The 10,436-nt window shown below is 64.7% G+C and overlaps 4 protein-coding genes across 4 annotated transcripts; 1 reads left to right on the top strand and 3 right to left on the bottom strand.

Annotated features, from left to right (window-relative positions):
* Positions 1-269: 269 nt before the first annotated feature.
* On the bottom strand, positions 270-1,052 carry JCM10292_006263 (40S ribosomal protein S27; the record flags this gene model as incomplete). The annotated part of the gene is made up of 5 exons (XM_076649804.1): positions 270-295; positions 368-485; positions 556-586; positions 666-739; positions 1,050-1,052. The coding sequence occupies 5 exons, from the start codon at positions 1,050-1,052 to the stop codon at positions 270-272; spliced, it is 252 nt and encodes an 83-aa protein (XP_076504619.1).
* Positions 1,053-2,031: 979 nt separating this feature from the next.
* On the bottom strand, positions 2,032-2,760 carry TAF13 (Taf13p; the record flags this gene model as incomplete). The annotated part of the gene is made up of 3 exons (XM_076649803.1): positions 2,032-2,451; positions 2,524-2,618; positions 2,685-2,760. 3 exons carry the CDS (start codon positions 2,758-2,760, stop codon positions 2,032-2,034), a joined length of 591 nt encoding a protein of 196 aa, XP_076504618.1.
* Positions 2,761-2,846: 86 nt separating this feature from the next.
* Positions 2,847-6,325, top strand: ELP2 (Elongator subunit ELP2; the record flags this gene model as incomplete). The annotated part of the gene is made up of 15 exons (XM_076649802.1): positions 2,847-2,993; positions 3,051-3,203; positions 3,262-3,418; positions 3,477-3,554; positions 3,615-3,691; positions 3,749-4,596; positions 4,673-4,746; positions 4,803-4,975; positions 5,043-5,103; positions 5,165-5,295; positions 5,366-5,657; positions 5,715-5,821; positions 5,882-5,985; positions 6,042-6,146; positions 6,202-6,325. 15 exons carry the CDS (start codon positions 2,847-2,849, stop codon positions 6,323-6,325), a joined length of 2,631 nt encoding a protein of 876 aa, XP_076504617.1.
* A 106-nt stretch (positions 6,326-6,431) lies between these two features.
* On the bottom strand, positions 6,432-9,842 carry JCM10292_006260 (serine/threonine-protein kinase; the record flags this gene model as incomplete). Its single annotated transcript, XM_076649801.1, has 9 exons — positions 6,432-7,070; positions 7,127-7,205; positions 7,264-7,616; positions 7,680-7,939; positions 8,023-8,069; positions 8,130-8,188; positions 8,244-8,995; positions 9,055-9,137; positions 9,208-9,842. 9 exons carry the CDS (start codon positions 9,840-9,842, stop codon positions 6,432-6,434), a joined length of 2,907 nt encoding a protein of 968 aa, XP_076504616.1.
* Between the last annotated feature and the right edge of the window lie 594 nt (positions 9,843-10,436).

Genomic DNA, 10,436 nt, shown 5'->3' with positions numbered 1-10,436 from the left:
CGTGCAACGAAGCACCGTCTCGCCTTCCTGGATTCCGCTCCTCTCGAGCCACTTCCCCACTTTCGGCAAGCATGTGCAGACATTCGCGTCGCGCGCAGCTTGTCCGCACGCCGTCTCTCCATGGCGCATCGAGCGAGCGCAGCCGCGCCTGCCACTCGACGAGGACAGCAGACAAGCGGGGTCGCGAGAGGGTGGTTAAGATGCGCGCCGCGTTGGATGATCACCGGGTAAACTGCTACATTCCTGTCGCCAGAGAAAGACAGCGGAGTTTACTGCTTCCGGCGGAACGAGCAGCCTGCATGCGCGCACGAGTCCGAGTCAGTTCGGCGTCGTCAGGATGGGAGGGAGCGGGAGGGTAAGGACGCACCCTCGGTGAGGCGAGCACGGCCACCGGTCGGCTGGCAGAGGACCGTCGAGCACGAGCCGCAGAGGACAACGGTCTGAGCGTGCGAGAAGACGGTCGTGATGTTGAAGCAGCCCGGGCACTGCGGGAGGTCGAGGGTCAGCACCGAGACCGATGAATGCGAGTGCGAGGTCGAGCGGGAGAGGACGCACCTTGACGTCCATGAAGTACGAGTTGGGCGACCTGTAGCGCGCAGGGGCAAGGCAGCGTGAGTCTAGCGTGTACGAAGGGTGGAGGTGCGGTTGCAGGAGGGAAGACGCACTGCACAAGCCTCTTGAGCTTGTGGGTCTTGGCGGTCTTCTCAGCAGACGGGTTGAGGAGGTCGACGGCGAGAGACTGTGCGCATGACGAAGCGAGACGAGGTCAGCCGTGTCGATTCAGAGACGAGTGGATCGTGCTGGTGAGGCCGGGTGGCGCGGACGGGCAGCACCTCCCCCTGCGCGACCTGCGTGCGCCCGCAGTGCTCCAAATCCTCCGTGTGCAGTTCTACGCCCCTGTGCGCCCCTCCCAGCGCTGCGTCAAGGCGCGACGGCGGGGCGCTGCCGCGAGCTTCCCCTCGCGTGACGGGAGGATGCCGCCACCTGGCGTCGTCACGCCCTCGCGGGGAGCGCTAGTCGTGCGCGAATGGGAGCAACGCGAGACTGACCATCGTGGCTGGAGTCGCGAGTGTGCACGGGGGGCGAGGCGGTGGCGCAGGCGAGGGATGCGAGGTTTGAGGGAGCGAGGGGTGGCGGCAGCGGATCGACGGGGGGCGGGCGGCGGGCAGGCGGGCGGGGCAGTCAGCTACGAGTACGCTCTGGGCAGTTGCACGGGCTGGGCGCACCTGCGACGGACGGGCAAGGCGAGGGGAAAGAGGAGCCGCCGTCGCCTCCGCCGCCCCTTCGCGGCGCCTCGAGCTCGCGCGCTCTCGTCCGCTTCCGTCTCTCTCGCTTCCGCTCGCCCGCGCGCGAGCAGCGACGAGTGGCACGTGCGAGCACATTCCACGGCTCGCCACTCGAGCAGCGCATCCGCTTCCACGCGCTGCTCGCCGCGTCCGCCGTCCCCTCGTCCCTGCTCAGGCTGCCCACCCTCGCATCGCGGTGGCGTAGCCTACTCTCGCCAGAACCGGACCTGCTACTTCAGCTGTAGCACGTAACGGTACACTCCGTGCTCGGGTGCTCATGCTTGTCGAGCGCCTCTCCTTCTGCTACTCGGCCAGTCTCTGTGCCTCGTTTCGCTTGCTTGAGGCCCGTCACGGTACTCCTTGCATAATGCTTCGGCTGGTCCCCTGATGGATCACCAACCTTGCACGTCCTGGAGAACAAGCCGGCGAAAAGCTGTGCGCGAGGACAGACACTGCGCCTGCTCCACAAGCTGATGACCTCGCACGGCCCCTTGCAGCGCGTGCTGCTTTCCGAACGGGGGTTGGCACTTGCACAAGATCGCTCGCAAGGACGGGCAGCCGAGAGCTGGCGATGAGAGGACCGCAGCTCGTCCACATCGAATCGCAGGTCTTGCCAGAGTCTCTCCAGCGATGCTGGCACAAACGGCAAACGGGAAAATGCAGGGCGCGTATGGTTACAACAAACGTGACAAACGACGAGCACGCAAGAAACAACGCAATTAATTGTACAGCGGAGAAAGCGCAGTCATGTCGCCTTCTGCTTGCCCTTGGCCTTGCTCGCCTTGGGCTTGCTCCCGTCTGCGCCTGAGCCTCCACTACCGCCACCACCAGGGAGCTGCAGCCCTCCCGCGCCCGCCGCCGCAGGCTTCTTCGCCGCGCCCGCGCCCGCGCCCGCTCCGAGTCCCGGCGCTCCTCCCGGCCCCGTCGGGCCCGAAAGCGTCCCGACGCCCGCGGCCGCGTCGGCCTTGGCGGCAGCAATGTCGTCCTCGTCGGCGTACGCGTCGAACGAGTCTTCGAACCCGCGGCGCGCGCGCGCAATCTCTTCCTGCATGAAGAGGAGCTCGTTGAGGCGCGCGAGCTTCTTGGGGTCGCGCCGCAGCGCGAAGCGGAAGTCGTCGACTTTGATCTTGCCCCGCGTGGTCGAGATGCGGTGCGCTTGGGTGCACTGGCGCACGGGGGTCCAAACGAGAGTCAGCAGAGTGAAGGCCAGGCGAGGAGAGCGAGGGAGACGACGCACAATGTCGGTGATGTGCTCGATGACGAGCTCCTCCATGACGGCGATCGAGTCGGGCGCGGGATTGTCGTCGCCGAAGCCGTACATCATGGGTGCCACTGCGGGCGCACGAGCAGTGGTGAGCGTGTGAGCGGGACGAACTGATGAGGAATGCGGCGACCGACAGTCTTTGGCAAAGAGGCCCTTCTTGGCGAGCTTGCGCTGCGCTGGTGCCCTTGCCTGAGGTTGTGCGGCACTCATCGCTGCACGCTGGCCCTCGTGCGGCGAGACGAGGCGAAAGCGGCGGAATGAGCGGAGTCGAGGGAAGCCAAGGTTGTCCGACGACCATGGCCACGCCCACCGCGCCAGAAGGCGCAGTCAAGGCGCTCTACACTGCTGCGGCATGCTCACGGAACCACGCCTCGGCTGCCCGGCCACAGGACGGCCTCGTCGCGTTTGCGAGCGGACACTTCGTCGCCCTCTGGAAATCCGCAGTGCGCCCTCTCGCTGCTCTGCCGGACCAACTGGCTCGCTCACCAGTCTGTCTGCAGGATGAGCACTCGGCGGGAGTGCATCAGACGCTGCCAGGACACCGAGGCGATGTCACCGCCCTGCGCTTCGCGCAGAGCCAGGCGCAGAGTGACTGCTTTGTCTCGGGAGACGCACAGGGCGAGGTGCGAGTGTGGCGGGAGAAGGATGGCAAGGTCCGCATCCCCGCCGCAAAAGTCCAAAGTCGAAGAGCTAACCTTTCGCGTTGTACAGTGGACTACGCTCGCCCTTCTCACCGGTCACAGCGGCTCGATCTCTGCAGTCGAGGCTGTCGAGATCGAAGGTGTGAGCAGCGAAAAGCGCTACTTGGTGTTCACTGGCGGCTCGGACGCGACCTTGCGCGTGTGGACGGTTTCGACCAGCGGCGAGAGTGGGTCTCGACTACCTCATCTTCCAACGCAACCGCTGACACGCCTTGCGCTTCTCAGTCCAGCTAATCCAGACAGTCGCATTGAACGGCAAGATCCCCCTCTCTCTCGCCATCACCTTCCTGCCCTCGTCGTCCAGTACGCTGCGGTCCGCTCAGCCTTCTCAACGCAGACAGCCACTCACTCCCGCGTCCGCAGGCTACGTTCTTGCTGTCGGCGGCACCGAGACACGCATACAGCTATACACAAGTCTTTCCGCTGATCGCGGTATCGAGGTGAGCGGACCCTTCCACGCTTGCTTACATCGCATGCTCACCTCGTGTGCTCCGCAGTTTCGCAAGTCGCTCTCGCTCGAAGGCCACACCGACTGGGTCCGCTGTCTCTCCTTTACAACGCCTGTCCCGGCTTCGGCGACTATCGACGCGAGCGCGTCTACCTCGACTGCCTACGATATCGCACCTGGCGAGGTCCTCCTCGCAAGTGGCTCGCAGGACAACTACATCCGCCTGTGGCGCATCTCGCGCCGACCGGCGACGACGGTTTCCCCTTCCGCTCCGACTCCTACGTCCGCGCCAGAATCGTCCGCAATCACTGGCCTCGACGCGCTCGATGCGTTTGAAGAGGCGCTCGCTTCGAGCGCAGCGGACGACGGCGAGCTGCGTGTCAAGGCGCACGACTTTACTGTCGCGGGTGATGGCAACTTCAGCTGTGCGAGCGAGGCTGTGCTGCTTGGACACGATGCCTGGGTGACCGGGCTCAACTGGGCGCCGACACTCCCTTCCTCTTCTTCCTCTGCTTCCTCGACCTCGTCCCTCCGTCTTCTTTCCGCCTCTGCCGACCGCTCTCTCATCCTGTGGACTCCTTTGCCGTCCGGTGTTGCCCTCCCCTCGTCCTCCCTCACCTCCTCCTCCGCTGCTCCGCCGTCCTCCTCGCACGCCTCCGTCTGGACCTCGACCCGCCGCTTTGGCGAGTTCACCAGCTCGACCAACCTCGGCTTCTTCGGCGCGCTGTGGGGGCTCGGCGCGCGCACCGTGCTCGCGAGCGGGTGGGGCGGGAGCTGGCACGTCTGGCGCGAGGCGCCCGACGGCGAGTGGGTGCCGCAGGTTGCGGTCAGTGGGCATCTGGGCGCGGTGAGGCAGGTCGCGTGGGAGGGCGAGGGCGAGTACCTTCTCAGCGCGAGGTGAGTGCGGGTTCTGTTCCTGCGCGCCGGGCTCGCAGACGGCGGACTCGAGGCTCACCTTCCCTTCCTGCTGCAGCGCCGATATGTCTGCGCGTTTGCATGCCCCGTGGCGACGAGACGAGGCGGGCAAGTCGATCGATACCTGGCACGGTGCGTACATGCTCTTCGCTGTTCGCCTTCTTTCTCCTGACTGTGCCTCTTCGCAGAACTCGGCCGTCCGCAGATCCACGGCTACCCGCTCGCGTCAGTCGCCTTCACTTCGGACAAGCGGCTGCAATTCGTGAGCGGTGCGGACGAGAAGATCGTGCGCGTGTTTGACGCGCCCAAGCTGTGGGTGCAGATGCTCAAGCGGTTGAGCGGGGTCGCGGCGGGTGACGAGGTGCGTTCCGGCTTCTTCACAGACAACCATGGAGTTCAGGCGCTAAGTCGGGCGAGCGGCCACGCAGGAGTCACGACCCATGGCAGCGAATGTTCCGCCGTTGGGCCTGTCGAATCGTGCGATTGCATGTATGTCTCGCTTTCCTAGTCGCCGCAGCGGGCGTTTGATTGAGTCTGAGCCTCTTCGCAGCACCTGCCGAAGCCGACAACATCGCTCCCGCTTCGAGCGACCCGTTCGACGCGGTGCTCCCGACCAATTTCACCGTCTCAAGCAAACCGCCTCTCGAAGAGCAGCTGCTCGGCTCGCTGTTATGGCCTGAGGTGCGCTACCTTTAAAAACGTGACGGGCCCGTCTGCGCATCCGCTCACCCATTGCCTTGCCGCCTCGCAGGTCGAGAAGCTCTACGGGCACGCCTTCGAGCTTGTCTCCGTCGCTGCAGCGCACTCGTCTCCTCTCATCGCTTCTGCCTGCAAAGCAACCGCAGCCGAGCAAGCCGTCATCCGCCTCTACAGCACGCAGACGTGGCAACCCATCGGCGCCCTGCTTGAGGGCCATGCGCTCACGATCACCAAGCTGGCGTTCAGCCCTGCCGGTGCGGGCTTCGAGGCAGATAGGTGGCTGCTGAGCGTGAGCAGGGATAGGACATGGCGACTGTACGAGCGGGACGAGGCGGGCGCCGAGGGTACGCCATCTTTCGCTTCCCTAGCGCTTCTTCCGGAGCTCACGAAAAGCGCGACAGGCTTCTATCGCCCCGTTGCGCACGCCAAGTCGCACGCGCGCATCATCTGGGACGCTGCATGGGGTCAAGACGCAAGCTTCTTCGCAACCGCTTCGAGGGACAAAACTGTTTGTCTAGCTCTTCGCGCTCGGCCACGCTCGTCGTACTGACGATCGCTATCGCCACAGGTCAAGGTCTGGACGCGGAACGAGGAGGCATGGGCGCCAGCGGCGACACTCAAATTCGACGAGGCTGCGACCTCTGTCGCGTCCGCCTACGTCGACGCCAAGCAGTGCGTGTACTCCGCTTCGTCGTTCCCCTACTTCGCTCACACTCAGCGCGGTGCAGACTGCACGTACTTGCGGTCGGGCTCGAGAACGGCGAGATCCGGCTATTCACCTCGCCGCCGCAAGACTTGGCCACCTGGACGCCGCAAACCGTGCTCGGCTCTGAGTGCGTGTGCTCTCTTTCCGTGCGCGCAGAATACCGCTGACGCTCCAGCTCGCAGTGTTGCGCACGTGCTCGCCGTCACGACCCTCTCGTTCAGCTCGAAGCGCCCGTCGCCGTCGTCGCTGCGGCTAGCGAGCGGTTCGGAGGATCAAACGGTCCGTATCTTCGACCTCTCAGTCTGAGCGCCCTGCAATGCGAGGCAGCATACGGAGATCAGTGCAGCGCGAGTGTGGAGCAACAGTGTCTATCGGCAAGAAGAAGTGGTACAAGGCGACGGCAAGGCGACCTCTACACGGAGAGCGAGCGGATGAAGGAGGACCCCGCTCCTGTCGGGCGCAGCGTCGACCTGCCGCGGTATGTCCCCTTGGCGTCGGCCTTGCCGAACAGCTCGGGGTCGAGCCCGCGCTTGAGGTCGTACACCTGGCGCTTGGGCTGCTTGAACGTCCATCCGGCGAAAGCGAGCTCCTTGCGCAGCTTCAACAGATCGGCGCCTTGCTCGGGGTGCCTGAGAAGTGGGTCGCGCGTCGTGTCGGGCGCAGGGACACCCGGTGCGATCTCGGGCGCAGGGAGCGGCTCGGGCTCGATCCCGTCGTCGAAGTAGCGGCAGTCGGCGGGGTCGCTCAGCTCGGGAACGAAAGGCGGCTTCTGCTGATGCAGCGTCGACCAATCGAGCCCGCGGAACCACGTGTGGCTCATCAGCTCTTCTGCGCCGTCATTGGCGATACCGCCCGCGACAGCACCTGAAGCGACCGAGAGGAAGCCTGACCGGCGCTGCTGGATCATCGAGTTCGGGCGAGCGCCGCCGCCAGTCGCGGGCGATCCGAGTCGGTCCTCAGGCTCGCAGATGAGGTGCATGATGAGATCCTGCGCCTCGCGCGAAACGCGAGGCTTGCTCGGGAAGCGAAGGTTGCGCCGCCAGCTCAGGATCTGGAAACGCGGCTCGTCAGCGCTCGTTGCGGGCCTCAATGAAGACCATGGCACACCTTGTTCCGCGTCTCTTGGCGCGACTTTGTAACGAAAGGCGGGTAGCCGTACAAGCATTCGAACATGATGACGCCGACGCTACAGGCAAAAAGCGACAGTCAGTCGTGCGTAGTGAGATGGGGCCAGCCGAACGCACGACCACCAATCGCTCGCGACCCCGTAGCCACGACCCCGGAGGACCTCGGGAGACATATAGTTGGTGGTGCCGACGACCGAGAACGCCTGCTTGCGACGGCTCATGTCGCGCCAAGTGAGCACGCTCGCAGTCTTCTCGTCGTCGCGCTCGGGTCTCGGCGGGTCAAAGCTGCGACGCCCTTCGGGCACGCGCCCGCTCGCATCTTCGAGGTCAATGCCGTGCTTGTAGAGGAGCTCGCGGCGATGTTGTTCGTAGTAGGCGCCATCGTGCGAGAACTGCAGGTCGGTTGCCAGGCCGAAGTCTGAGATGGCGAGATGGCCGTTCGAATCAATGAGCCAGTTGTCGGGCTTGATCTGCGAGCGCGAAATTCATTGGAGGGGAAAGGTCTCGTGAGACGCAAAGGTTCTGGGACGCACGTCACGGTGGATGGCCCCAAGCGTCTGATGCACTTCGCGCAAGCTGAGGATCATCTCGGCGACGTAAAAGCGTGCTGCCGCCTCCGAGAACGTGTCCTCTTCGATCAGACGCGTGAGCAAGTCGCCTCCAGACATGAACTGCATGACGAGGTAGAGATGGTCCGCGTCCTGGAACGAGTACGCGAGCTTGACGGTCCAGCGTGTGCTCGTCGATGCGGTAGCGAGGAGGTCGCGCTCGGCGCGAATGTGCCCCTCTTGCCCTGCGAGTCCAGCGAGTCGGCAAGTGAATGTGAAAGCGGCATCACGACTTCGACAGGCCTCAGTTGAGCGCGAAGGTACGTGCCTTTCTTGAGCATGTCGGCCTTGCGAATCTGCTTCATAGCGTACACCCTGTGAGGAGGAAAGCGTCAGCAAAGTCGACTTGAGAAGGCCAAAGCGCGGACAGCTTACTCGCCCGAGCCTTTCTCACGTACGAGACTGACTACGCCAAAAGCGCCGTGCCCAATCGTCTACCATACGCTGTGTGAGCGAGCGAAGAGCCGAACGAATGGGACAGAGACGCACCTTTAGCTTGACGAAGCTCGACGCCGTAACCCGGTTTCGCGTGTCGCGCAGGTACTCGCTTTCTGACAGGACCCACGCGTCGCGCACCCGCATGCGCTCCTTGTCCGACAGGTTGAGGCGCGCCAGCTCCTTCTCAAGAAGCGCCTTGCGCGTCTCGCGCGGGCGACGCTGCTTGAGAATGGCGTGGTAGCGTGTTTCGAGGAAGACCTTCGCCGCTACGGCGCGTTCAATGGTCGCAAGTGACGGAACGAACGAGGAGAGAGAGAGCGGGTCTTCGAACCGGTCGCCGAGGGCAGGCGAGGCGAGCGGCGAACTTGGCAAGCGGTCGAAAGAGACGGGCGCACCGGGTCGCGCGCTCGCGGTAGGCGAGAAGCGTGTCGTGCCGCCTTTCGCAAACGTCTCGACGTTATTCGTGCCACGCGACGGCGATGGCGCGATCACGACAGACTCTGCCGAGTCGTTGCGCGAGAGGAACGGGGACTGCGGCGGCACGAGCGGGCTGGCGAAGTCTGCAGCGCCTCCATCGTCCTCGACGGCAACGCCAGTGTCGAAGCTCACGTCAGGCTCGATGGCGGTACTGGCGCGTTCCGTTGTCGGCGATCCGTTGATGACCGAATCTGGGAGGCCGTTGACAACGCGGAGAGGCACGGCACCCTCGACGTTTCTGTCCCGTGCGAACTGGGCCTCGGCGACACCGGTGGCCCGTTGTGTGGCCCGGACGGCCTCCTTGATCGGGTTTGCCCAGGTTGGCTCTGCAGAAGAAAAGGCCAGTCAGTCTACCCGCAACAACGCGCATGCGGAGGCAACGCACCGCCAACCTTGCCCTGCCCGTCTCGCTGCCACCGCGTCAGGAGCGCTTGAGTTTGATCCGCGTCAGAGGCGTGGACAAGGTGTCTGTATTAAAGCGCGTGAGCAGCTGCACTTGGAGGGCGAGAAGCGAGACCGTGGGAGAGTCGCTACGCACGCAAACCGGATCGGCTTTCCGACCATGTCGACGCTGATGCGCTTCTTTTGCCTGGAACGCAGGTCGTCCTGGCGAGGCATCGGCGCCGATCTCGCGCCCATCGCTGCTGCACCCATCGCCTTCGCAAACGGATCCGACGCGTTACCCGCAGCCGAAAGCGGGCTGAACGGCGTCGCCGGCCCATTCGCTACGCCCATTGCAATCTTGGTCGGACTGTAGAAACGTGATCCAGTCGCGGCGAGGAGGTCCCAGAAGCCGGAGTGCACGAGGATTGAGGACGACGTGGGAAGAGGCAGCCGCGAGTTTGTCGCAGGCGGCGGGTCGGGCAGCTTGTGCGTCTGACGAGGTGGCGAGCGCGACATCGAGGCGAAAGGCGGGGCCGTGGGCGGGATGTGCGCCGGATGAGGCGCGGGCTGAGCGGGCAGGTTTCGCGGCGGCATGAACGAGGTCTGCTCGTCCTGGCTCGGCAAGGGTCTCGAGGCGCCTAGGTACGAAACCTGTCGCTGTTGCACCTGCCCACGGCCGACAAAGAAGGTGGAGCCGCGCGGCGGGGCGACGAACGGAATCCAGCCCGACGGAGGGTCGACGCCGCTGGCCAAGCTCTCTCCTGCGAAAGGGTCGTACGGCACCTGCATCCGCGACTGAGCCTGCTGGGACGGGAGAGAAGCTGAGGGAGATGCAAGAAGACGAGGACGAGGACGCGGGTCGGGTTCGGCGGTCGAGCGACGAGGTGCCGGCGGTGTGGCCTGAGCGGGCTGCGGGGGTTGACGCGCCGGCGATTCTTCGAGGAGCCTTCTCAGCTGCACACTCAGCGCAGACTGTTGTCCGTCGGGCGCAGTCGAGGAAGAGAAGAGCGAGCCGCTGCCCCCAATTGCAGCCGGCAGCGGAGGAAGCGGCGCTGGGACTGGCACGCGGCGCACAGGAGCCTTCGTCGCACCCTCCGCGTCTTGCGGTTGATGGTCCATCGGAAGTGCGCCAAGCGAGAAGAGCGGGTCAGGCGACTGACGACGAAAGTGGAAGGGGTTCGAGCGGCAGACGGACGAGAGGCAGCAGCTGGAACAGAGCGGTGAACAAACAGCGAGCCGATCCACAGCAGAAAATCAGGACACCGAGCGATCAAACCATGCACAAGATAGAGCAGGAGACGCACTTGATTCTGTCGCGCGACGGGAGGAGGCGATCTGCCGCGGTCGTGGCGTCTGAGGCGAACGTTGTGTACCACCGAGTGC

Source organism: Rhodotorula paludigena, assembly GCF_050403205.1.
Source record: "Rhodotorula paludigena JCM10292 DNA, Rt_paludigena_JCM10292v1_ctg28, whole genome shotgun sequence".
Taxonomy (NCBI): Eukaryota; Fungi; Basidiomycota; class Microbotryomycetes; order Sporidiobolales; family Sporidiobolaceae; genus Rhodotorula; species Rhodotorula paludigena.
Note: the sequence above shows the minus strand (reverse complement) of the source record. Positions and strands in the feature narration are given on the sequence as shown.